At 37.5% G+C, this 27234-nt stretch overlaps 1 protein-coding gene across 6 annotated transcripts in view; it reads right to left on the bottom strand.

The window, feature by feature from the left end:
* The window catches only part of LOC136880952 (formin-2), a 351200-nt gene that overhangs the window by 51076 nt on the left and 272890 nt on the right, over window positions 1–27234 (bottom strand). For 5 of the 6 annotated variants that reach the window (XM_067153494.2, XM_068229197.1, XM_068229199.1 and 2 more), the window contains 3 exons: window positions 22828–22848; window positions 6707–6818; window positions 3822–4063 (listed from right to left, as the gene is read on the bottom strand). In XM_067153494.2, coding sequence (XP_067009595.2) covers window positions 3822–4063; window positions 6707–6818; window positions 22828–22848 — 375 coding nt within the window. The remainder of the gene's footprint in view (window positions 1–3821; window positions 4064–6706; window positions 6819–22827; window positions 22849–27234) is intronic. The other variant, XM_068229198.1, reaches the window with a different exon arrangement.

Genomic DNA, 27234 nt, shown 5'->3' with positions numbered 1-27234 from the left:
CATTTTCTCCCTGTGGGTGAGGCAGTAAAATAACACCCGCGGTCGTAAGAGGCGACTGAAAGGGGCCTCAGGGGCTCTTAACTTGGGAGCGTGAATAGACAACCATGAGACCCTTAGCTGAGTCCTGGCATTGCTTCCATTTAATTGTGCAAGGTTCCTCACTTTCATCTATCTTATCCGACCTCCCTTGGTCAACTCTTGTTCTTTTCTGACCCTGACGATATTAGCTATCAAGGCCTAGGGAATCTTTCATTTTCACGCCCTTCATGGCGTCTTGTCTTCCTTGGGCCGACACCTTTAGTTTTCGAAGTGTCAGATCCCTTCCATTTTTCTCTCTGATTAGTTTTATATAGAGAATGATTGACTATTTGTACTTCTTCTTGAAACAATTATCACGTAATATTGTACGATGTATCAAGTCAATAATGTGATGACAAGATATATAGGTAGGTAAGGGTTATTCTGCCCGAAGGCAGGTCCGAACCTCAGCAGAGGTGTTCCTGAGCCGGAGTTTACGTGCGGTAGGGTGGCCAGTTCCTTTCCGCTCCTCCATTCCCTTACCCCCCACCAACAGCGCGTGGCAACCCATCCAACTCCTGACCACGCCCAATGTTGCTTAACTTCGGAGATCTCACGGAATCCGGTGTTTCAACACGGCTACGGCCGTTGGCTACAAGATATATAAGGACAATATATTTCAATATGCATTATGTTCTAAACTCTCAATGCACCTGGATAACTTCACATAAATGTACCGTGCGAGTTGGCCGTGCGGTTAGGGGCGCGCAGCTGTGATCTTTCATTCATGAGACAGTGGGTTCAAAACCCACTGTCAGCAGCCCTGAAGACCGTTTTCCATGGTTTCCCATTTTTACACCAGGTAAATGCTGGAGATGTACCTTAATTAAGGCCATCGCCGTTTCCTTTCCACTCCTAGCCCTTTCCTATCCCAACGTCGCCACAAGATCTATCTGTGTCGGTGCGACGTGAAGCAAATTGTAAATAAATAATAAAACATACATGTTATCTTTAGTTAACTAGTGAAAATAGTTCTTAACTTAGAAGGATCTTTGCTTTTTTTTTTCTTTTCAGTTCATTCAGTATCATATGAAAAGAACTCCAAATCCAGGAGCCAAAAGACACTAAGAAGCACCATTAGCTTTTATTTTTTATAGTGTTTTGTGATTTACAATTTAAAACTGAACAGAAATTTAGAGAAAACAGACATACATAATTAGTGAATTTCCATTGATCTTTGAAAAATAACATGATTATGATTAACCCTCTTGGAGCCAAGAGCCGATCTGGTCGGCCGCTCCCCATCAGCTGGAAGAGGCCAGAGCTCTGCCTCCACTCTACTACTATAAAGTGCCAGGCCGTTTTCAGTGGAAATACATGAATTTTAAAATTCGCGTATATCTACCGGTGTATAGTAAATACCGGCATGAAAATTTCTACATATCGACTGCGTAGAATAATAAACTGGTTTAGAGTGACATAAAGAGTCAAAAACGTTTTATTGTTGATTTATAGTTGTCGATAACGTTTATTTTTAGGAAGAGAAAAACATTTCCGCACTTTCTCTCTCAATATCTACAGCGAAAAAATCATTTGCGATACAAAAGAATATACGTAATTATGTATGATGTATTTCTAAACGCAATTCTATAGAATAACTAATTTGAACGAGAAAAATAAAAACATAAAAATTAAAAATTCAAACATATGTCACTAGTAAAAACAAGACAATTTTACTCACCGATAAAATTCGCGTATATGTATCGATGTTTGGCAAATACTGACAAGAAATTTTCTACGTGTGGACAACACAGTTTTAAAATAATTCTGAATTATTAAATAACAAAAAAATAACAGTTGATATTATAGTTTTTGTTTTCAGAAAAAAATTATTTTCTTGTTTTCGGTTGAAGTATCTATTAGAAAAATAATTTTACAATACAAAAGAATTTACGAAATTAAGAAATGTATGGCGCTGAAGCCCTGATTTGCTTTGGCCTACTAAGCGACCACTGCTCAGTTTGGATACCTGCAGTTTACGCGGTGAATCACGATCAGCGAGACGGATCCTCTCAGTAATTATTCTTGGTTTTCCGCTCAGATATCTCCTCAATTGCAATCACTTAGGGTCACTTAGTTTGAGTGAACCCCGAACCAACCCTCAGGAACAGGTGAAAATTCTTGACCTGGGCGGGAATCGAACCCCTGACCTCCGGGTGAGAGGCAGGCACGCTGCACTCGGCCCACGGAGACCAGAATTTACATAATGATAGAGGTCTATATGTGACTATAAGGTTTAGCAGACAGAAAGTAAAAAGTAAATTGAAGTATGATATGGGCGGAGAATCAGACGGAGGGGCATGTTAGGTCCAAGAAGTTCCTTGAAAGAGAGAGGAGGTTGAGGAATGTTTTTGGTTTCATTGGGACAAATTTCCACAAAATGTTCTCCAGAGACTTCATCATCATATTCATTATCATTAGTTTCATCTACCACCATATTCAGAGTAGTTTTAGTGCCGTTAGAAACGATTAAACGTCTCTTCTTTAGCTGCGGTGATTCCGCGGGCGTGTCCGGTATAATTTCGTCGCTACTCTCTGAACTAAATTCACTATTGCTATCCGATAAATCATCCGAGTTAACTTCGTATTGTTCCAAATACTGCATTAATTTATCGTCATCAATACCTGAAGAATATCAGGTGAAGAACTTGCCATTTTGCTGTCACAAATCCACTCACTGCAAGGAGCAATCCCTTACAGACGGGTTAGTGGTATTGTAAATACAGGAAACGACTCTTGTGAAAGCTGTAACACCCTCTTAGAATTGCCAAAGCAAGGTCAGACACACAATAACGTGTATCCCCTTTACTACAGGTTGTAACAAAATTATGCACGTCACTGTAGGTTGCCTCAAAATTATGTATATCACAGAATTTTAAGCCAGCCGATGTAATCGGCTCTGGCAACTTCCGACTGGATTGTTAAGGGCCGACCAGATCGGCTCTGGCAATTTAAAAGGCGGATGCTCACACTACCACCTGGCACCAAGAGTGTTAACATATATTGGGAAGATAAAACAGAAGAGAAATATTGGCAGCAACATGATATAGATGTCGATTCCCATAGGGAATCTGAAATATTTGTCCTGAATGAGTAAATTTATAATACCAATATAAATGGTCCGTTATTGGACATCAAGCAGTTAAAGTTTTTGTAGAAGTGGTTGGTGATCCTTCTGACAGACTGGAAGATGGATTGACCATCACCTCCAGGCAAAGAACGATGGAAGCCTCTTTCACCTGATGCCTCTCTCTTAAACACTGACTTGTGCAGACAGTATAGATAAGTAAAACGGTTGGAAACGATGAAAGAGTTTATACATCACACAAAAATTAAACTCGATGGAATAAGGCATTATACAGTGAAGTGGGAGACAAAGAAGTTCCCAATGGTACTAATTACTAAGGACTAGCAGCTGAAAATTTTGTTTTGCCTCTTAATCCAAATGTGCCCAAGATATTTTTCAGCCCCTAAAGTAAAGAGAATTTAAAGAAGTATTGCATCGCGGAATGAGAAAGGTAAGAAAGAACGAAGAGAATAAATAAAGGCTATGAATTACAGGAAAACTTAACTTCAAATACTGTACTCTAAGATAAGACTGATATTGTATTTCCATCTCGAAAGAAATTTGTCTCCGGACAACAACAACAACAACAATTTTTTAAGAAAAGTAAATGATACAAGATTTATGACATATAAAAACAAAAGATGAACACAGCTGACAGGTCTAATGAGATTTTTACCATTTTCAATCTCAGAGAAATCCACATGCAAACTCGATGCCAGAATTCCTACATTCTGTGAACGTTTGCTGTCCAAGATCTTCACAGCCTGTTGTTTTGAAGGTTTCTCTTCTTTCTTCTTGGTTGGCTTTCGTTCTACAACCTGCCGGGAAAATAGGGAAGCAAATTCTGAAATATTTTCAATCTTTGCCTCCTCCAGTTTGTCCCACAGGTGAGCCGATGAGAGGGAAGTGTCTAAGGAACTGAAACAAGATTTACTTAATTAGTCAATAGTCCTAGTATTTTATTCATGTGACATGGTAATTAAAAAATATTGACAAATTATTGACAAAAAGTAACATTGAAACGAACAAGAAAGTATGAAGAAGGGCAAAAGTGTACGTCATCAGTTAACTGTAATAACACCAGGATTCTATATTGAGTATTAGTGTTTCAGAAAGTAATATTTAAAATTCAATATTGGTTGATTATAGAACTAACTTAGCAAGTGCTTATTTCATGCGAGTCACAACTGAGTAAAATTTAATTGATTTTGGGTATGCATTTAATTGAATTTGGGCACCACCACCATCATCATCATATGGCCTCAGAATTATGTTTAAATAAAGATGCAGGGCTTCATTCCTGATTATTGTTTAAATTCCTAATTACCGTCTTTAAACAGTCAAGTCTGAGCAGTTATCAAACAAACAGAGATTAACAGTGAATATAAACTGGCTGCCAGATTTGAACATGATTTTGAAGATTAACTGTAATATCTGGAATAGAATGGAAATGAGCCCAAAGGTATAGCAGTAGAGAGGCAATACATTTTGAAGAACTGCATGACAGAAAATTTGTACAAAGATTTTGTTTACATAAAATTAAATAAAAACTTTCATTTCTTCTGGAAACGGTGCAAAAACCCTACGATTTCCAATGCAGAGAAATTATCCTGTTTGTGCTATCAATAGTTTAAATTCTTCTGTGATTTTCTCCCACATTTCTTCTTTCTGCTTAATTATTACTCCATCTGTCTTTTTATTTTCAATAACATCTGTGTGTCTGACCAGTAATTCTGCTACCATAATAGTTTTAAAATAGGAAACATCTGATGACCTTTTTCTCTTCTGTTCTTCCATGTTGCTAATAAGTACTTTCAGCAGTGAAGAAATGGATATTCTTTTAACTAAGAAAAGAAACACAAAATCACCATAGGATGTTCACTATTCTCCATTTGCAAGCGAAACTTCACGCCGCTGTTTAATTCCACTGCCAACTAAATGCACTGAAATAGTTGTTGATTAAGAATGGTGCTCCACGATACCCTGTAACCAGTCTTTACATTTAAAACACATTAATTACGTATATACTGGTTAGCTGAATCTTAAACATGGTTGATTCACTTGGCCATTAACCTTTATCTCCTCATTTTGAGTACTCTTCTGCCATTGTTTCCACCCGTTTGCCAATGTATTTGGATTAAATATAAGCATCATGGGCGTGCCTACCAATCCTAAAATAGCACCACAGCACTGTGAAACACCAGTGTACCAAATTTAATTTTCATCTATGCTGTTTTTATGTATGAATATTTACATTATTTTTGACAAAGAAATTGATTATTTTTCTACAATAATAGATTTTTGAAAACAATTTACACTAAACACAATTTTAAGTATAAAAATAATTTTGCATTACGTAATGAGTATAAAACTTTAAAAACTGTTGACACTGATGGATTTTTTAAAATATGAATTTCTATATTACCAATGTTAGAAATGAATTGTGCATATCCATCATTTGCAGTAGTTGAGTATCTATGCTAATATACTGAGATTAGTTTGGAGCTGGGTGAGTGACTGTGACCCAGCATAATTTTTCTTACTCTGCCTCATTGGTTTAAAACTGTACAACAAAGCAAAGTGGCAAACTGAAGAATTGTACTTTAACCTTCTTGAAGGATAGGAAATTAATAATTCGGCTTACAGCTGATTACGCTTGTCATAAAGGCATCCCATTCTTGCACAGTAACACCAATTTCTAATATATATAAATTTCAGAACACTTACCTCGTTTGATACAGCTTATACAATGGCTATTTTTTTTTTCCAACCTCCGATCAGTTGCAAAATTAAAACCAAAGTGAGAATCTGATGAAGCATTGTGCAGATGTGTTACGCAGTGTCTCTAGTATGCCTGTCCACCGCATCACGTTGCACTTGTCAGTTCTGAGCACGCAGTGAACAAGTAAATATGCCTAGGACAATAGAGTCTCCTGCCAAATGTGAAGTGCATGCTGACATTCGATTTCTTCATCCCAAGGGGTGCAATGCAATTTTCTCAAATCATATGATCTACTTGCTGAACAAGATCATCGGTTGACAATCGCTTCCTCCCCTGACCGCCTGCACCATGAACGTCTGTATGTTCTGCTTCAAAGATTCTGCACCACTGACCAGACTTCACTGACACTCATGAAAGTTTCACCGTACACATTACTCATTCGTCGATGAATTTCGGCTGCAATGCACCCCTCAGCATGAAGAAATCAAATAACAGCACGCACTTCAATTTTGGTGGGAGACTACTGTCTTAGGCATGTTTACGTGTTCACTGCACACTCAGAACTAACAAGCGTGTTGTGATGCGGTCAACAGGCATACTAGAGACACTGCACATCATGTCTGCTCAATGTTTCACTGGATTCTCACTGTGGTTTTAATTTCGTGACTAATCGGAGATTGAAAAAAAAAAACAGTCCTTGTGTATATATATTGCAATGGAGATAAGTGTTCTGAAATTTGTCTTGACATTGTTTGGCAAAGGAAGTAAGGATTTTTTTTGCAGTTTATTCCTGATCTTTCAAGGTGTGTAAAATTTCCTAGAGTTTAATCTTATCTCACCTTCGGGAATCAGGAGTATCCGCTTCAGGCTGGGTGACAACAGGTACAACGATGCGTGTCCAGTAAAGAGGCTTCATAGGTATAGATGGCGTGACTGGATTCTTTCTCAACACTGGAAAATTAACTCATACAGTTGGCTTTGGAAAATGGCATTTATATCTTATGATCTAACAGACAAATACATTTCACAAAATTATTATAGAATACATACAAAAGTTTATTACGGCTTACAATTTAATTTGCATAAGTTTATGTACCAACAACAACAAGCTTCTTAATAATTTTTTTTGAAAGCCTTTTTGTTATAGTACAGTAATTTTTACAACACACAAAAACAAAATAATTGTATGGGTGCTTACAAAAATGGATTAACCATCATTTAATTAAAATGAAGAGAAATTTAACCTATGGGTAAAGGAAAATAAAATTATTTGAATAAATGATTAATATAATCGAAGCCAGCTTTGCAATTATATCCATGCCTGGCCCAGACAAATCTGTTACACCAGCGCACTTATGATATCTTTGATCCCATCTGGTTTTTGAAGGTTTTAGGTCTCAAACACTTGAAATTAAATCATCCATTATAATATACTAAGTGACTTACCATAGCCACATCCATGATCAAAATTAATTTTACTGGAGTCAGTCCAGCCTAGTGCATCAAATATGTTTTAAACAATTATATGGTATTATTTTCTAAATTTCATATTATCTTTTTCCATGCTAAAATGTCAAGAATTTTTTTAAAATATACACTTTCACCATACTACAAAAAGCCTGTATTTTCTCCCAAAGTTTCTGCATCCTGCTTTTCTTTTTAGTGGAAGTAATAGTCATTTGTGAGAAATCCAAGTTTTTGAAAATTTAGTTCTTAATTTATAACTGTTAGGTTCTTCAGTCTGCTGAAACTAATTGTGAATAAATACATTTATGTACTATATGAAAAAGAAAACATATGATAACAGAATTCTGTTAGGATAACAGAATGCAGAAGGTGCAACAGAAAGTGTAGCATCATCATTTCTCTGCACTAGCAAGCCACCTATGGGTATAAATATGCCTTTTCCAATTTGTTCGATCCAACCAAAATTTGCTGTACCAGTTTTTGTTCTCTTCAGATTTGTTTTTCCCAAATGTCCCTAGACCTTCCTCTTGATCTTTTGCCTGGGACATTCTGATCAAAATATATTCTTGGGGTCCAATTATCGGTCATTCTCTTCATATGACCACACTACTTCAGTCTACCCAGTTTTAATGCGTCCAACAAACTCCTTTACATACCAAACTTTCTTGTTCTGATTCTCTCTCCTGGTTTTCTGTAACTTCATTTCAGTTGCTTTGAGTCTACTGTCATCTAGTGCTGTCATGGTAGCTGCTTCAAGTGTGGAAACATATTTACAGAAAATATAGTTGAATGGCTTCATCAGGCCTGAGACTCAACAACACAGTATATCTGTAGGTACAGTAGTACAGATGATGTGTGGTCTTGTTTAATACATGGTAAACATGCACTTGAAGAGAGTTTTACTGTATCAGTTTTTCATTAAATACATAATGTAGTAATTATTTTTCTTCATTCTGGCACCCCGTCAAGTCAGCAGCCATCTGACCTGTACCTTGAGCTGGCCCTGATCATATCAACAACTAAAATATTACGTGAATTTCAAGATTTGGTGCTTAATTACACAAGCATCCATGTTACTGATCCTTCTCTTGGAGGAGAGTTTACAGAGTCTGCAGTAAATGTAACAACATAACCACAGTTAGGAAGTAACTGAATAAACATAATCAAATTACTTGAAACAAATACATTTTTAATAAATTTTCACAAAATGTAACTTTTACTTGTAATTTACTTCTTGAAATAAAATTTTAATCATTCTGATTTATTTACAAAACTGCCTCCCAATGCAAAGAACTCCATGACAATATTAATTAGCATTACAATTATAGTTATAGTTGTTTATACAACGGATGCCATACTGACAAAAGACTGGAGACGGTCCAACTACAAACAGAAATATGCCATCACGTGATTTGCAGTGCATAGTTTTCACCACAAGCTATGCACCAACAAAAGATTTCACTTTCCGAGTGAGGATTGTATATGTGAACTTTACAACAATCAATGTACCCAGTATCATACTAATATGTGCAAAAAAAGACAAATATCACTAATAAAATTGTACAGTGATTAACTACAATTAGATATCTTTTATTGTATGTACATTGTGTATCTATTCTGGCATTTTGCTGCAATAAACCTCTCATTCAATTATAGCTATAGTCTATATAAATAAAATCGTAATGACTGTGTGTCTGTACATTGACTATTTTGGCAAAATTTTCACTCAGTTATCCGTTCCAGGTGTAATAATGACCATCTGCATATAGCTTTGGTGTCTGTCTGTCTGTTTGTTTTTTTGTTTGTTTGTTTGTTTGTTTGTTTGTTTGTTTGTTTGTTTGCTTATAACTTGAAAACTACTGGATATATTTCTACCAAACTTCATGTTTAGAATCCACATGCTCTTGGGTAGGTTTTAGGACTGATATTGTTTCTAAATCCCTGAATTGACTGGGGGTTTATACAAAACCAAAACCGCGATTTTGAACTCCCACAAAATATATACAACCAAACATAATAGTTATAATAGTTCCAGGAATTTGACATGGTATGGATCTAAAAACCTACAGGTGGATGCTAAATACGAAGTTTGGTTAAAATATCTCCAGTGCATTTTGCGATAGGAGAATTAATAAGGGAGATATCATTAACGGATAGTTTTTAAATACAAGTCCTACCGGACTTAAACTCAAATGCAGGTGCATGTAAAGAGTAATTCTTATAACTTGAAAACTACTGGAGATATTTCAACCAAACTTCATATTTAGCATCCGCCTGTCCAACAGACATTAGTAGACGAATAAGTTTGAGTGGTGTCTTCAAAAGTAGAAAAGATCACAATATGAAGATAAAGCTAATTGAGATATTCATTTATAGGAAGGGGAGTTAGGGATTGGAATAACATACCAAGGGAGATGTATAATAAATTCCCAATTTCTTTGAAATCATTCAAGAAAAGGCAAGGAAAACAACAGATAGGGATGCTGCCACCTGGGCAACTGCCCTAAATGTAGATCAGGATTGATTGATTGATTGATTGATTGATTGATTGATTGATTGATTGATTGATTGATTGATTGATTGATAATGGAAATCTACCTGCCTTAATGGAAATCAATTTCTAAACCTTTTTTCTCATGTGGATCAATTTGATACAAGGATTAATAAGGGAGATATTATTAACGGACCATTTTTCGGTACAAGTCCCACTGGACACAGCTCAAGAGTGGAAGCGTGTAAAGCGTATTTCTCATACCTTGAAAACTACTGGAGATATTTCAACCAAACTTCATATTTAACATCCAACTGTCCAAAGATGTGTTTTTAGGTCCATACCATATCAAATTCCCAGAAGAGTCTGGGGGTTTATAGGGAACCGAAATAGTGATTTTACTCTCCCACAATATATACAAGACCAATCTGACTGAAAATCGACCAACCTTGATGGAAATCCATTTCTAAAACTTTTTTCTCATGTGCATTTTTTCAATAGGAGGACTAATAAGGGAGATATCATGAATGGTCGGTTTTGCAGGCAAAGTCCAGCGGACATAGCCCATCAGGTGTTGTATGTAGAGCAGATTCCTTATCTATATAAATAAAATCATTATGACCGTGTGTCTGTACATTGACTATTTTGGCGAAATTTTTGTACAGTTATCGGTTTCAGGTGTAATAATGACCATCTGCAAATATGTTAGCTTTAGTTTCTTGAAAGTCCTCATTTTTACCCCCCCCCCCCCCCAGCAAGATTGAGGCACAATCTGCCAGACAAGCTAGAAAATTGAAATTTTGGCAAAATTATACATCTTAGCCTGTAACCAACAGAAAGTTTCCAAGATTTTTAAATATTTCACTTTTTACCCCCCAAAAATATTGGAATATTGAAGCAATTTTAATGTCGGTGCAGACCTTCGTTTCGAGGTATTTCGTGGCTAACCAGTAAGTCGTATCACAAAACGGATGGCACAATCTCAGAATTTGGAGTGATCTACAACTTCGGTCCTACGACGTTTCGTTGTAACTCTATTCCCTACATGTTAGATTTGTCTCTATCCTCTATATTATACCTACATTTTTCTCTTTGTACACGTATAATTCATAGTTCAAATCACTTATACAAAAGATAGAATTATCTAATTCTACACAAACATTGGTCCAACCACTATCCATACGTGAGCCAAATTCTATGTTTGTAGCTGTCACATAAGTACCTGAAAGTAATGCACTGTGAAAAATCCTTACCCAAATTTCACCCTATTCAACATTTCTAACTCAATTTTACCCATAAATAGATGAGATGGGAGAAAATATCTTCAGACCAGCCATTTAGGCCGGTAAATGAGGCATCTTATGGTACAATCCGTTTATCGATATGATGTATCATTTAGCAGCAGTTAATTTGTAAATGAAGGTTTGCAATATTGTAAACATGCAGATAATTCGTATGTTGATCTATATTCACTGAAGTCGATTTGTAGCGATGTAGAAAGGGTGTGTTTGCCATTATAATTAATATTTTACATCGATAGTGACTCTCAGCAGGAGGGTGTCTGCTATCAACGCATTTTAGCTTATACCTGTCTTTGAAATAATTAATGGTAGATTCATAGACAGCTTTCTTTTCTTTATCCACCTCCTCAGCTTGTTGAAGACCAACCCCGAATTGGACAGAAGGGTCAGTTATTATGCCATGCCTAGAGGTGTTAGAATATGTTATAATATCCATTCTTCTAGTAGACCCATCTGAGGAAACGCATGGGTTTTCTTCAAACACTTGCCACCCTTTCTGTTGCAAAGCATTAGCAATCTTAGACCTCACCATCTGATGGCATGAATTACATAGTAATGTTTCTCTATCGCAGAATCCTAAGACATGTCCAAGTGATTCGTTCTCGTGTAAGGATCTACCTGGAATGGTCCAGACAACCGCCACGTTTGTGTTCTTTCTAAGGCAGGTGATTAATTCAGATGTGAATAATTCAGCTTTTTTAGAAATCCACTTGTTAGAGTCAGATACATCTGCAAAGACTTCAACACTCCTACCTTATCCAGGTAATGTCTTCCAAATTTCAAATTTGTGACAACTGATGTTTTCATGAAGCTTGGGGGTTCTTCCTGAAGTGGGCGTAGGACATTGATATATGGATTATTTGCTTTAATTAAGGAGATACATATGTTACAGTGTTGTATTCAATATACATCTGACAGAAATTAAAAAATGAAAACACTGAGATGAAAATAACTTTTTCAGTTCTACTACAGCAGAACCCATAGTTTTACCAGCGTTGGATGAGGTGCTTTCTTAACAGTAGTTCCAAGGACATCAGACTTCTCCTACTGTATCAATCACTGCTGGGGATGTTCTTAAAATTAAACATAGCCAAGTGCCCCTGTCAAATGTCTTTTCAGCAACTGCAAAGCTGTGCTTTTCCGCAAAAGGTCAGGGCTTAGTGATGAAAATTTCAGGAACCAGTTACTTTGAAAAGTAGGTGGCAGTTTATTTGAAATGCTAAAAGTCACTAACTAAAATAAAAATGACAAGAAAAAATAATTCTGGAAGTTCCAAGGTATTATGCTTAGTCTCATTTAGTGATGAGAGTCACTTTAATGTATTTGTGATTTTTTAAAATATTTTTAAAAAGGGAGAAAACAACTCTAAATGAAGTAATACCTTTTTCCTTGCTAACTTTTATATCATTCTAACCCATGCAAAAAGAAAAGAAAATGGCAGTGATTTCCTTAAAACTGGCATTCTATGAAGTAATTGTAATTTTACAGATTACTTGTTGGAAAAGTAATTTGTAACTTTAATTGAATAAAATAGTTCCCAGGTAACTAACTCAGCTCAATTAATGTTTTTCTTGTGTTTTTTCCATCACTGAATATAACTATTGCAAAAGTCATTGGTTAGCTCATTTTTGCAAACACCCAGTCAAACCAGCATGATGATTACATACAAGCCCATACCAAAACATACATTCAACTAGTATACACTGATGATGCAACCCACTAAATTACACAACATCCATTACTACAGTTTGTCATGTTCCCATTATCTTTTTATTTCTCCAGCCAGATTATCCTGATTATTAAAAATGGTTTCTTCATCCTTTATTTCTACAGATAACTTTCTGAACTCTTCAAATTTTCCTGTTTTACTTTTGGAGTATTCTTATACTAATATTTGTATCCTTAAGATACAACTCAATAAAAAATATTTGGAAGTATTTTTCAATATCTATTACATACCTGATGACTTCTTTAACCTATCCGCAGAAAAAAAAAAATCTGTAATAGTACTATTTTGTCCACTGACCTCTAGAACAGCTAGAAAAATGATGGAACAAATTGAATACCTGAGAGAGAATGCTGATTTTCAGAGATTCTATGGTTTAATGATTGACTGGATTAATTGATTATTCAATGAAATAACGATAGGATGATAGAAGTCTGGGAAAAGTATAGCAACCCTCATATGCAACACAACCTCCCAATCCACACCATAACGGAAAACCTGCCAACCAAATGCCCCAACTTGAGACATCCAATTAGGAATCTGGAAGCCATGGCATATCCAGAAAAAATTGTCCACTGATGAATCATGACGGAAAAACAGCTGCTTCCTTCATACAGTCTGTAGCCCAGGATCCTATACAACCTCTGCTTGGAATACAACTCACAAGGAATATTGGGTGCTGATAAAATCACATTAAAACTTATGTTCAGAGATGTAAGAGTGAGCTGCATAAGTAGGCAATCTCGGACACCCCAGAGTGTGAGTGTGGAGATGCTAAACAGAGTGTACTTCATTGTAAAGGAGTGCCCGAATACTGTACATGCTTTGTTGGAGAATGGAAATATATACTGATTGCCGTTCTTACAGCTATTCACTGGATTGAAAACATCCCAGTGGATCTCCAAGTGTGTGAATTTGTGCCTGTAAATAAAATTAAACCCCCAGGTCATCAAGATTAAAGAAAGAAATCCAGTTTAATCTGTGTCCCAGAGATCACCACAGGTATCTCACAAGTGGCCAGTTCTTTAGGGAAATGCTAAAACTTACAAAAAAAAAACAACCACAGAGTGTAAGGGAGGTAGACTAGTAAAGAAGACAACAAAATCATGAAGGATATAAAGAGAAAAGAATTGCAAATACGTATTATGAAATAAAGCTTTGTTTACTGAGCAAGGATAAGTAAGATCCAAATTTAGATGGGCTTGAGAAAGACAAAATAATCAGTAATACCTTTAAAAAACTGCTTCTCTGATAACCTCAAATATTCTATTTTCATCTATTTTGGTACCAGAGTTTAGTATGTTGTAAACAAGTCTTAACTCATGACATGACAGTATGAAGCAAATTTTCTGACCAGATTGCAAAGGAGGCCTAATTTTACTACCTACATTAATTGTAGTGCCTGCTAGAAATATTTGCTCTCAGTTACACTGAGTAATCCCTAAGTCCTGGGAAGATGAAGATTATAAAAAAGCAGCTGCAATGTGTAGATGGAAGATCTCCACATGTACAGCTTCCAGGGTTGGAATCAAATCGTTTGACGAAAGAAGGGTGTAAAACTAAATGTTACAGTAAGGTAACTTTTACAGTTTTTGGAGATGCAGAGATACCAGAATTTAGTCTTGAAGGAGTCCTTTTATGTGCCAGTAAATCTACAGACTTGAGGCTGACGTATTTGAGCACCTATAAATATTTCAAGGACCTCAATCTCACAATTTTTCCCATTAAAACAACATCATTCACCTCATCAGTCACCAAAATATTTATGATTTAAATTTCTGTTCTAACAAACAATGATATTTAAAAGCCATTTTTTAACATAACACTTACATGCAGATACAATACAGCACACAACATATATACAGCACATTCCCTTTACCAGAAAACAAAGAAAACAGATACACATACTGAGTGAACACATGTGATAAGGAAGGATTAGGGCCCCAACACCCATGCACTAACAGCAAACTCCAACTTGGAGAAGGTAAAACAGGTAATACTCCATTACCCACACACCTAATAAGAAAGTTCTAAACAAGTCTACCATCAATTAATTGTATTCAGTTATCCCATCCATCTAGTTGCATCCACATAATTTCTAGCAAATCTAGAGAATTCTCAACTCTCAACAGGATGAATTCATGACATTATTTCAGCTGAATTCGAGGCAGTTAAAATTTGTGAAAAATTCATCGTAGCTCACATTCTACAGCAAGCTTTGAATAGCAGTCAATGATAAAAGAAATTCCTTGTACTCGATCAGAAAATGTAACAAATCTGCCTCTAAGGATAGCCGGCCCAGCGGTGTAATGGTAACATGTCTGCCTCTTCAATTCCCGGCCAGATCAGGGTTTTTTACCTGGGTCTGAGGGCTGGTTTCAGCTACACACAGCCTACATGATTACAACTGAGGAGCTATCTGATGGTGAGATGGCAGCCCCGGTCTAGAAAGCCAAGAATAACGGCTGTAAGGATTCATTGTGTTGACCACATGACACCTCATAATCTGCAGGCCTTTGGGCTGAGCAGTGGTCACTGGGTAGGTCATGGCCCTTTGTGGCTGTTGTACCACGAGGTTTGTTTCTTTTGCCTCTAAGCATATAATGGCAATAAACTAACTCTTTTCAATAAATAGATGATGTATAATTTATATGTATTACTTAGAAAAGTCCCCCTACCCTATCATGGGTCTAGGCATCAAATGTCATCAGAGAGTGTAAGTGATTTTGTAGAAGCAAGATTATGCACTCGATTGAACAGAATATGCTCCTTGAATGGCGGATGCATACCACCCACCAAAGCCACCCTTAATGCCAGGTAACTTTCTTTAGAAACTGACTCAGCAAATGAGATGAGATGAGAGTACAGTAATTTATATTTGAACTTCAACTGTGTGATTTATTTGAGGTATTTGTCCATGTACCATATGTGAGTTTAACTGTGTATATTTATAAATGATATAGCATTACAAAATAAATTATCACCCAAAAAGAGAGGGGGATTGGAGAATGCCTCATGGGAGGGGCCATAATTAGGTCCACAGTCATGCTGCTGATGATGCATTCTGACCGATAAACTGCAATGAATTTATCCTATATTGAGCTAAGGACTCTATGAATTCAGCCCCTCTGAACGAGTCCTAGAATGAAAAGGGTATCATGAGATTAGAAAGACAAACTGAGCACTATGAATTGAGTAGAACCTTCCAAACTACTTCCTACTTATATTGAGTATTGCCTTGTAGGTTTAAGAGACATCTTTGTGTTACTTTTGCTTGGACTAATCTGACTAGTTTCTATCATTAATAGAAACGAATTTTAATACAATGTTACATAAGAGATCACAAATTTATTTCCAGAGAACATACAAAACAACACTTTATAATACCATAATAATATAAAAAGCACTGCAAAAAATGTAAATCTCATTATGAGCTAAAAAAATGTTGCCAATTGTTTTTTTATTCACTTCCCACTGTACTGGAAGAGAGACTGTACTGTTTATAGAGGCCAATTACTTCTTGGATCCTATATAGGGTATAAATGGAACCTATACTTCCTATAACTTGAAGTACCAGTATTTGTTTCTGGCAACAGGCATTAATTATGCCAAATATTTTTATTTACTACCATTACATGACTGAAATGTACAGATTTTTTGAATAAATATATATATATTTTTTTTTGCTAGGGGCTTTACGTCGCACCGACAGAGATAGGTCTTATGGCGATGATGGGATAGAAAAGGCCTAGGAGTTGGAAGGAAGCGGCTGTGGCCTTAATTAAGGTACAACCCCAGCATTTGCCTGGTGTGAAAATGGGAAACCACGGAAAACCATCTTCAGGGTTGCCGATAGTGGGATTCGAACCTACTATCTCCCGGATGCAAGCTCACAGCCGCGTGCCTCTACGCGCACGGCCAACTCGCCCAGTGAATAAATATTATACAATTTATAAATGCACTATCTGATCAAATGTATCCGTACACCTGCTTGAAACTGTCCTCTAAGCATTCCTCGGATATATTGCCCGGTGCTGGACATAAGCACAGGGTGGACTAACTCTTGGCCTTTATTACAGCTCAAACTCTATGGGGGAAACTGTCCTACTAGATGTTGGAATGTCTCCAAGGAATGGTTAACTATTTTTCCTGCAATGCTGTAGCAAGTGTAATACGTGATGTGGGTCATAAGGGTCTGGAGCTAAGTTGCCATTCTTCTTTAACCCAGGGATGTTCATTTAGGACTGAGGCCAGGCTCTGAGCTGGTTAGTCTATTTCCAGAACCTTACTGTCCACAAACTACTCGTGAACAGACCCCTCTTTATGGCAGGGAGCATCATCATGTTGAAACACACAATGATCATCTCCAAACTGGTCTTCGATCATAGAAAACACATGGCTGTTCAAAATGTTCCAATATCCTTCTACCCTTAACATGTCCTGCAGTATTACAAGACAACCAACTCCTCTCCATGAAAAGAACACCTGCATGTCAGACCACCTCCACCATATTTTACTGTGTGAACTGCACAGACTGGTACGAATTGTTTGTCTGGCATTCACTACACCCAAAACCTGCCTTCTGAATGTCACATGGTATAGCATGGTTCATCATCATCATTATCTAAAGGCTTTGCCTTGTCGCTGCAACCATTGATCTCTTCTCTCTGCGATCCTTTTCATCTCTTCATAACCTTGGCATCCCATCAACACAACTACCTCTTCAACGATCTTCTTCCGTGGTTTCCCTCTGCCTTTCTTTCCCATCACCTTGCCTTCGAACAAGTTCTTTATGCATTATGCCGGAGAATGTGACCAAAAACTGATGCTTTTCTCCTTTTTATCGTTATTAAATGTCTGGGTGTTTATTTCTCTAAGCACTGCTTCATTAGTTTTCTTCTCAATCCAGCTAGTTCTTGTCATCTTCCTCCAGAGCCACATTTCCACTGCCTCTAGTTGTTTCACGTCCTCTTTCAAGAGTGTCCATCCTTCACAGCCATATAGCAGCACACTCCAAATGAATGTTTTGATAAACAATTTCTTTTGTTCAGTATCTAAGGATTTACTAATTAAGAGCTGCTTCTTCTCCTCAAAGGCATTCTTACACACGGAAATTCTTCTTTTTATTTCCACAGTGCATCTGTTGTAATCGGTAATAACTGATCCTAAGTAGCAGAACTTGTGCACCTGTTTTATTAAAATATTTCCAATTCTGAGATCTGCTGCTGGCTTCATTTTAGATTTGCTTACAACTGTAACATTAGTTTTATTTACATTAATGTTAAGTTGGAAATCTTTTAAGATGAGCATGTTGAGCATGATCTGCATGATGTTCTCATTGTCAGCCAGAAGTGCAATGTCGTTGGCAAATCTAATACATTGTACAGTTGTTCCATTTATTTTAATGCCAGGTGTTTTTGATTTAAACATTTTCATGGCCTCTTCAATGTACAGATTAAATAGAAATGGTGATAAGAAACACTCCTGTCTTACTCCTTTCATGATCCTCACCTTGCATACTGTTTCATTACTTTCAATGTTTATTCTTTGATTGATGTAGAGGTTTAGTATTGCTTTTCTGTCTTTCCAGTCCAAATGAAAATCCCTCATAATTCTGAACAGTCTTTTCCACTGAACATTGTCAAAAGCTTTTTTCAGGTCTACAAAAGCTATATATGTATTTCTGTTAAGCTCTAAGTCTTCTCTCCAAGATGGTTTTAAGTGCTCTAATAGCTTCTCTCATTTCTACTCCTTTCCTGAACCCAAACTGATCATCATCTAGATTCTGCTCAATTTTCATTTTGATTCTGTTTTTTAATATGCATGTGAATATTTTTGCTGCATGTGAAACAAGGCTTGTTGAAACATTCTGTTGAATCTCCTTTTTTTGTGCAGAAGTACTGCTATGCTTTCTACAAATTCTCTGGCATACCTCCATTTTCATAGCAGCACTTGCTGATTTTGAAGAGTTCATCCTTCAGCTTTCTTCCAGAGTTTTTCCACAGTTCAGCAGGCATTTTGTCTGGTCCAGGAGCCTTTTTCTTGTTCAGCTGTTGCAGTGCTGTTTCAAATTCACTTCTCATTATGGGAATACCTAGTTCATCTTCTGAAACCTGCTCTTGTTTTATGATGCACTCATCCACATTGTCAATTTCTTCTCCGTTATACAGATACTCCAAATACTCTTTCCATCTCTTCATTAACAGATTTCCTCCCTTATCTATTATTACACTGGATTTCATTTTAGCCTTGAATTGCAATCTTTTTACTTGATTGTATGCTCCGTCAGCATTTCCGATTTTCATATCATGTTCTATGGTTTTACAAATGTCATCCATCCATCTTTCTTTTGTCTCTCAGCACTTCTGTTTAACCAGGTTTTTTAGTTTCTTATAGCTCATCATACCTTCTGGAGTATTTTTTCAGTGTTCTTTATTTCTTTCCTGAATGAGATTTAGTATTTCTTCAGTCATCCAGTTCTTCCTGGGTTCAAACATCTTTTTCCCTAGCACTTCATCTGCTGCCATTGTAAGTGAAGCTTTGACAGCGTCCCAATCTGTTTCATTGTTCTTGTTGTACATGATAGTGTCAGACTTTTCTTCGAATGCTACTTGTGTTAATGGATCATTTAACTTCTCTAGATTCTGCTTCTTGCTTCTTGGTTTCCTTAACTTCTTCAGCCTAATTCAACATTCTGCTAATACTGGAATATGGTCACTGTCGATGTCTAAGCCAGGGTAGCTAGGGCATGACGTTACCTGATTTCTGTACCCTCTCTTAACTAGAATGTAGTCAATTTGGTATCTGTTATTATCTCCAAAATCCTTACATGTGTAACGCCTTCTATTAGGTATGTCAAATACAGTGTTCATTATGATCATGTCCCGTTCTTCACAGAAGTCCATCATACATTCTCCTCTATCATTTGTTCGTCCTAGACTGAATCTGCCGGCAACTTTTCTAGTAATATTGCTGCCAACCACAGCATTGAAGTCTCCCATTATGATTATGTTATCTTTGTCATTGTTTAGTTTAATTATATCTTCTATTGTATTATATATTTCCTCAACTTCGTCGTCGTCATGTCCAATAGTAGGGAAGTATACCTGTACTTTTACTATATCTGTTGGTTTGGCAGCTATTTTCACCATCATTATTCTATCATCGACATGATAAGTGTTTAGCACGTTGTTTGCCCACTTCTTTCCTAATATTACAGCTACTCCATATTGTCCACCATTTTCATTTCACTGTACACAATTCTGAATGGGTCACTGTGGAAATTAGCTTTGCCAGGCCATCTAGTTTCACATAATCCCAGGATGTTTATTTTGTTTTCATCACCCCTTATTTATTGCTTACCAGTCTCTGACAGTCAATACATATGGCCTACTAGGCTACTGTTTTTGTCTCTTCCCATTTCTACTTCACAATCACGCCCCCAACGGTCGGCTTGGACAACTTGAGAAGAACAGAAATGACCCTAACTGTTTGCTTACTGATGTGGGAACAAATGATCATTCCAATTTCAAAATCGCTAACCTCTCATGCTTCACCTATTTTGCTGGGATGTCGTAGATTTTTTTTTTTTAACGATCTGCTTTATGTCACACTGACATAGATAGGTTTTATGGCAACGATGGGATACGAAAGAGGTAGGAGTGGGGAAAAAAATCAACCATGGCCTTAATTTGTCTCGTGTGAAAATGGGAAACCGTGGAAAACGATCTTCAGGTTTTGAACTTACCATCTCCCGAATGTGAGCTGATAGCTACGTGACCCAAACTGCACAACCACTTGCTTGGTGTATACCATAGCAATGAAAAACATTGAGCCCTCAATCACCTTTTATAATAGCAGTGGTGGTCTATCTAGGCCAGGGCCTCTCAGGGTGCATGCGCCTGTGCACTGCACGGCGCAAGGTGCAGGAGATGACTTCACTAGGTTGACCAGAATGCAAATTCCCACTTCTCTTTCCCTACACCTGTCTCACCCATTCAGTCTGTCTTCGCCTTCTTCACCTTTCCCGCTGATTCTCCCCTCACTGCAAAATGTTTATGTGCTGTGAGCGGTGACGCTATGCCGGCCCCTGTGGTGTAGGGGTAGCATGCCTGCCTCTTACCCGGAGGCCCCGGGTTCGATTCCCGGCCAGGTCAGGGATTTTTACCTGGACCTGAGGGCTGGTTTGAGGTCCACTCAGCCTGCGTGATTAGAATTGAGGAGCTATCTGATGGTGAGATAGCGGCCCCGGTCTAGAAAGCCAAGAATAACGGCCGAGAGGATTCGTTGTGTTGACCACACGACACCTCGTAATCTGCAGGCCTTCGGGCTGAGCAGCGGTCGCTTGGTAGGCCAAGGTCCTTCAAGGGCTGTAGTGCCATGGGGTTTGGTTTGGTTTGGAGCGGTGACGCTGTTGTATGGGACAACATTACCGGTGTTAAAACACTCTTCTTTCAATTTGGTTTGAGCAGACAATTCATCTTCTCTAGCTCTTCTTTTCCTTTACCTTTGCAATGATACCAGTTATGCCTGGAACAAGGGACCAGCTGACAGCAATTCTGAGAGCCTTCTTTAAATTACAATCAGAAATAGGCCTACTCACACGCAATCTAGTTTTCGTACAAGTCAAAACAGGAAAAACTACCCTTCACATATGCATGTGGAACCAAACATAGAAATAATCTTAGCTGCTTCTTGATGCAGCGTAGGAAAATCTTCTGAAGTAGATGTTGATTCCCATAGGGAACCTAAAATATTTGTCCTGAATGAGTAAATTTATAATACAAATATAATGGTCCATTATTGGACATTATAAATTTTCTATCTAACTCATTCTTGGTTGCCTGCGTTTCGCCCTCGTGTGCTCGACAAATTCTTGTAGAATTTGAGCAAAGCCTTTATATTGGAAAATAGATCTTTTTGATTAACTTATCACATAATTATTGTCCCATGGATTAAGCATTTGGCTTTATCGTCACAACTGACAGAAAAATACGAAAGTTCCCAGTTCGATTGAAATGGACTTTTGGAAGTCTTTGCTTTCTTCGAAACAGGTTGCTCGATTATTATGTTGTTGTCTTGTGCTTATCTATTTCACTGATAAACAAAGCCGTCTATCACCGAACGCTTCGTTGTCTTCAGCACACGGCACCATCCGAGTCAAGCCGAGTTGAGCCAAGTCGGACCGATGCACAATGCACGGAGTCTCTGCGCCTCGATTTGCACGCGTGAGATTTTGGGCATTTGAGAGGCCATGATCTAGGCTCTAGTTTACATAAACAGATGTTTGTCCAGATATTTGTGATCAGACAGCGTAAATAATTTTTTTTTTTTTTTTTGCAAGTAGCTTTACGTCGCACCGACACAGGTAGGCCTTATGGTGACGATGGGACAGGAAAGGGCTAGGAATGGGAAGGAAGTGACCATGGAAAACCATCTTCAGGGCTGCTGACAGTGGGGTTCGAACCCACTATCTCCCGGCGTATATAATTAAAAAGCATTATTAACCTTATACAATAGCCCTATACCGTGTATACACTTGTTCACATTAAACAAGGGTTCATTTGCAACTGATACCAAAATAAATTTTCAATATGGAACAATGGTAAAATATGCCAAAACATAGTGATAGAGAGGCACCAAGTATGATATACTTTAAAGACATATGGCTTGGTTGCCAGTAACTTCTCATGAACATAATTAAAACTTAAGTCCTGAAAGATAAGAAGTATGCTTCCTCACGAGATAATCCTAGAAAAATTTATTGATTCATTCTGAGATCTGAAGGAAGAAACATTTTCAACTCTTACCCTTAATTAATCTCATTCCTTATCTAAGGTGATGGGGTGACCTGGGAAAAAGGACTGTGTCATGTGTGAGTGCAATGGCAGGAATATCACTGTCTTGAGAGTGGCTTGAGTGAATCAAACATGGCAATGTGAAGTACATGCACTGAGCAGCTGTGGATTGTCTTACCTGCGACAGCTCCTGGTGCCACTATAATGTTCAGGTTTGGGGGAGGAAAAACGTGAGAAACCAAGTGTCAGAATTAGCTAAACCAATCAACACAAAGAACTCAGTACATTCAAAACTTAAGGAAACTAGAACCTAATGATTAATAAATAAATTTGCAATTTTCAAGGAGTTTAGGAACTGTCTGTGGATTGACTGTAAAGTTCATACAAGGGAATTCTGAGAATTAACACTTTTATTTTAATTAAGTGTTAGGTGGAGATTAAAAGCTACAGCAGTAGACCAATGACAAATATCTTGTTCAGTCTCTCATTCAGATAGGTGCTATATTTTTAAAAGAAATTAAATCAGTCATGTATTCATTCATTACCTCCTAATTAATGGATTTTAAAACATGACAAAGTATACCAAAACCAACAGTATTAAGCAATAAAATGAACAGAATGAAGGATAATGTCACAATGGTGGTTAAAGTGGGTTGCACAGATGATTCTGTATAATTTGAGTTGACCTCTTGAGTGCTAATTTTAATATATGATGGACAATACTATTAGAAATCCCAGATTCTGCAGATTGTTTACATAGAAATTTAGGTCACTGTTTATCTGGCATCAATTAACAATCTAACAACTTAAACACTAGAAACTCTGTAAGTTTCTTTTAAATATTCTATTGCTGGCTTGTAAAAATCACTCTTTTCTTGGTCTGCCTCCTCAGACTAGCTGGAGCTCTCTTCAAATGTGATAGTTGGATCTAACATCCTGTGGTCAATGGTGATTATGTGTATCAGTTTACTGCTACCTCCTTTGGTGATACAAGGAACTTCTTCACACACTTTCAGACCTCACTGGGAAAGGGCAGTTGCAATCTTTATCCAGATTCTGTAATGTCTGGTGTTTCCCCTTGAACAAGAACTGAGAATGTGTGTGAAGGTTCTAGTCTTGCTGCAGTGTCTGCAGCAGGTTCTGTTTCAGCTTTACTCTGGGAGGGCATGCACAGGAATGACATACCAGTACTGAAGCTTGAGGGCTTCCATACACTCAGATCTCAACAAATCCTTTAGGATCTCAATCCAATGGTTCAAGGGTGCATAGCAATGCATCTTCAAAAATAGTCACATAGAAAAGCTAATTAAGAATAATATCTAAGATAGGAAGGAACAAGGAAGATAAGAATTTACATATGACAAGCAGTTTCAGCAAAAGGAGCATTAGAAAGCAAGGGCAATTCATAAAAGAAAAAGTATAAACTCCACATCTTTCATAAATGGTTTCTTTTCCCATAAACCCCTATTTGTCCAGATCTATTTCTATATCAGAGAAGCCTTTTAAGTACAAACTTAACACTCAGCGATTCAGAGATCATCACTCTTGACGAAGATAGAACACAACAAGCAGAAAGCTAGGTACAGTAAATATATCATCATCATCATCATCATCATCATCATCATCATCATCATCATCTAGTGATCATTCGTCCTGAAGACCATGCACTGCCTCAACAAGTTCCCTCTTTCTCTGCTGATTTAGTGCTTCTTTCTTCCAATCTCCTGTGATGCCCAGCCGTATCAGGCCTTTTTCACCTCATCTGACCATTGCAGCTTTGGTTTACCAAGGGGCTGAGATTTTTGGGGTACACCCTCCATCATAGTTCTAGGGATTGTCTTTTCTGATTTCCTTTGCCACATGACAAGGCCACTGGATTCACCTGCTTCTCAGGATGTTCATGATCCAATATCTGCCCATCACACAATATATATATATATATATATATATCTCTCTCTTTGCTTTTTTTTTTTTTTCAACTGTCCCCATTTCCTCCATCTTTGATAGGTGCAAGGATTCATTGCACCATTTTCCTTTCTAAGATATCAAGGTATTGGTCAGTCGTTTTAGATTCCTACGGATGGTACGTGGAGGAAAAGGAGAAATGAGGATCTCTACAAGTATTCCGAAAAGATCACGGACACAATGCGAAAACGAAGACTGAAATTTTACGGACATCTCGTCAGAATGAATGACAAAAGCCTGACTAAAAGGATATTTAAATATATAATTGGATTGAGGAGGACGACGAAATGGGTGGAGGAGGTTAAGGAGGATGCAGAAGAAATTAAAATAACATCAGAACTGATCTACAACAGAAAGAAGATCAGAACTCTAGTAGATGACCCCAAATTCCATGAAGAACAGCGGAAGAACAGGCCCAAATTTGTAATATCTGAGGAGCAGAGAAAAATAAGGAGTGAATGAATGAAGAAGTTCTGGGAAGAGAAAAGAAGAAGGCTGGCCAGAAAGCATTAAGTTTTACATGGTCCACAGTTGGCCAAATTCGGAAGCAAGAAGAAGAAATACCGAGTGAATTAAAATATTACAAATATGAGCATCAAAAAAACAGTCTACAAGTAAATTTCCATGAAAAAGGTGACACGTTACATGATGAGCAGTAAGTTACCGGTGTGTGGCGCTAGGGATTGTATGACACAGCCTACCCAGAGTAGCAGAGAGAAGAGAAACAATAACAGACGCAGTGCAATACAGTAAGTTATAAAAACTTTCCACATTTATTAACGCACGGAACACAGAATTTTAACATTTAAGTTTTTTCATAATATTTACCCATACTTAATCCCCCAAAACTCGCACTCATTTTATGGGCTGTTCGTATTGGAAGGAAGACTGAGGAGGAAGCTAGAAGGAAAATGGAAGAAGAACAGTATGGTTTTAGGAAAGACAGATCAATGTTTGACCTGATGTTTACATTAAGACACGTGATGGAGAAAAGATGGGAGTTTGGAAAAGACATAGTGAAAATGAAAACCTACAACCTGTTTTCCAGTCACTGACCAGGTCAGGGATGGAATGAATGAAGCCTCATCTTGCAATGAGGATAGGAATTGTACCGGCTGCTGAGGCCTGTTGCACTCCTCTGGGGCAATGATTAATGAATGACAGGTGAAATGAAATGATAATGGAGAGTGTTGCTGGAATGAAAGATGACAGCGAAAACCGGAGTGCCCGGAGAAAAACCCGTCCCGCATGTGCTTTGTCCAGCACAAATCTCACATAGTGTGACTGGGATTTTAACCACGGAACACAGCGGTGAGAGGCTGACATGCTGCCATCTGAGCCATGGAGGCCGTCTTGGAAAAGACATAGTGATGACATTTATTGACATTGAGAAAGCTTATGACAGTGTGCCCAGACAGCTGGTATGGGACACATTAAGGAAAAACAAGTTAACAGAGTGGAAGTCCAAATGATAAAAGTTATGTACAAAAATTGTGTTAGTAGTGTGAAGACTAGTATAGTAAAAGCAAAATGGTTTAAAGTTGAAACTGGTCTCCGAGAGGGAAGTGTACCATCCCCCATACCATTCATCATAGTCGTGGATGAAATTCATAACAACATTAAACAGAGATTGGGAAGACAGGCAAAAAAAAACCATGTTGTTTGCAGATGATACAGTAATATGGGGTGAGGATGAAACAGAAGTGCAAAAACAAGTAGATGTATGGAATCAAGAGAGAGAAAAACTTGGGATGAAAGTAAGCATAGAGAAAAGTGAAACAACAGTGATGACAAGAGGAAGGAAGGCAGGAAGGAAGGAAGGAAGGAAGGAAGGAAGAGGAAAGATAAAACTGAATGGTAAAATTCTGCAAGTGGTTAGAAATGAAGAAAAGAATACAACAAGCAAACAGCTTCTACCAAAGTGTAAGGGGTATTTTTTGGAACCAAGATGTCCCAAAGAAATGTGAGAAAGTATTATATTCAACCTACTATGAACCCATACTAACCTATGCAGCTGGATCATGGACTACAACAAAATGAGAGCAGACTAGAACACAAGCAGTGAAGATGGAATTCCTAAGAGGCATCGAGAGCAAGACCAGAAAAGATAGAATTAGAAATGAAGAGATAAGGAAAAGGACAGGAATCTTGAAACTTCAAGACAGGATAGAAACAACAAAGCTAAAGTGGTATGAGCATGTGATGAGAATGGGAGAAGAGAGAGTGCCAAAAGAACTTTTCCAGAGAAGTTAACAGGAAAGAGACCACGAGAAAGACCCTGAAAGAGGTGGACCGATTCAGTGTGGAAGTGCATAGAGAAGAGGGGAGGAAAACCAGAAGATGTACTTAAAAAAAAGGAGAAGAGTGGTGGAGAGACAGGCAGCGATGGAGGTCCTTGATTCACAACCCGACCTGGGAAGCTGGAAACGGGAAATGAAGATGATGATGACTTAATCCCCATAAAAAGTGTGATTTGATGGAATCTGATGATGTTCTTTCAGGAACAAAACATATAATTCATTTATTTATTAATTTCAGATTTTACTAGTATTTATTTATGTATGTATTTATTTTCCTTCCATTAGTTTCAAGAGAGTGGAAAACTTAATGGTTATACTGT

Source organism: Anabrus simplex, chromosome 9, assembly GCF_040414725.1.
Source record: "Anabrus simplex isolate iqAnaSimp1 chromosome 9, ASM4041472v1, whole genome shotgun sequence".
NCBI lineage: Eukaryota > Metazoa > Arthropoda > Insecta > Orthoptera > Tettigoniidae > Anabrus > Anabrus simplex.
Note: the sequence above shows the minus strand (reverse complement) of the source record. Positions and strands in the feature narration are given on the sequence as shown.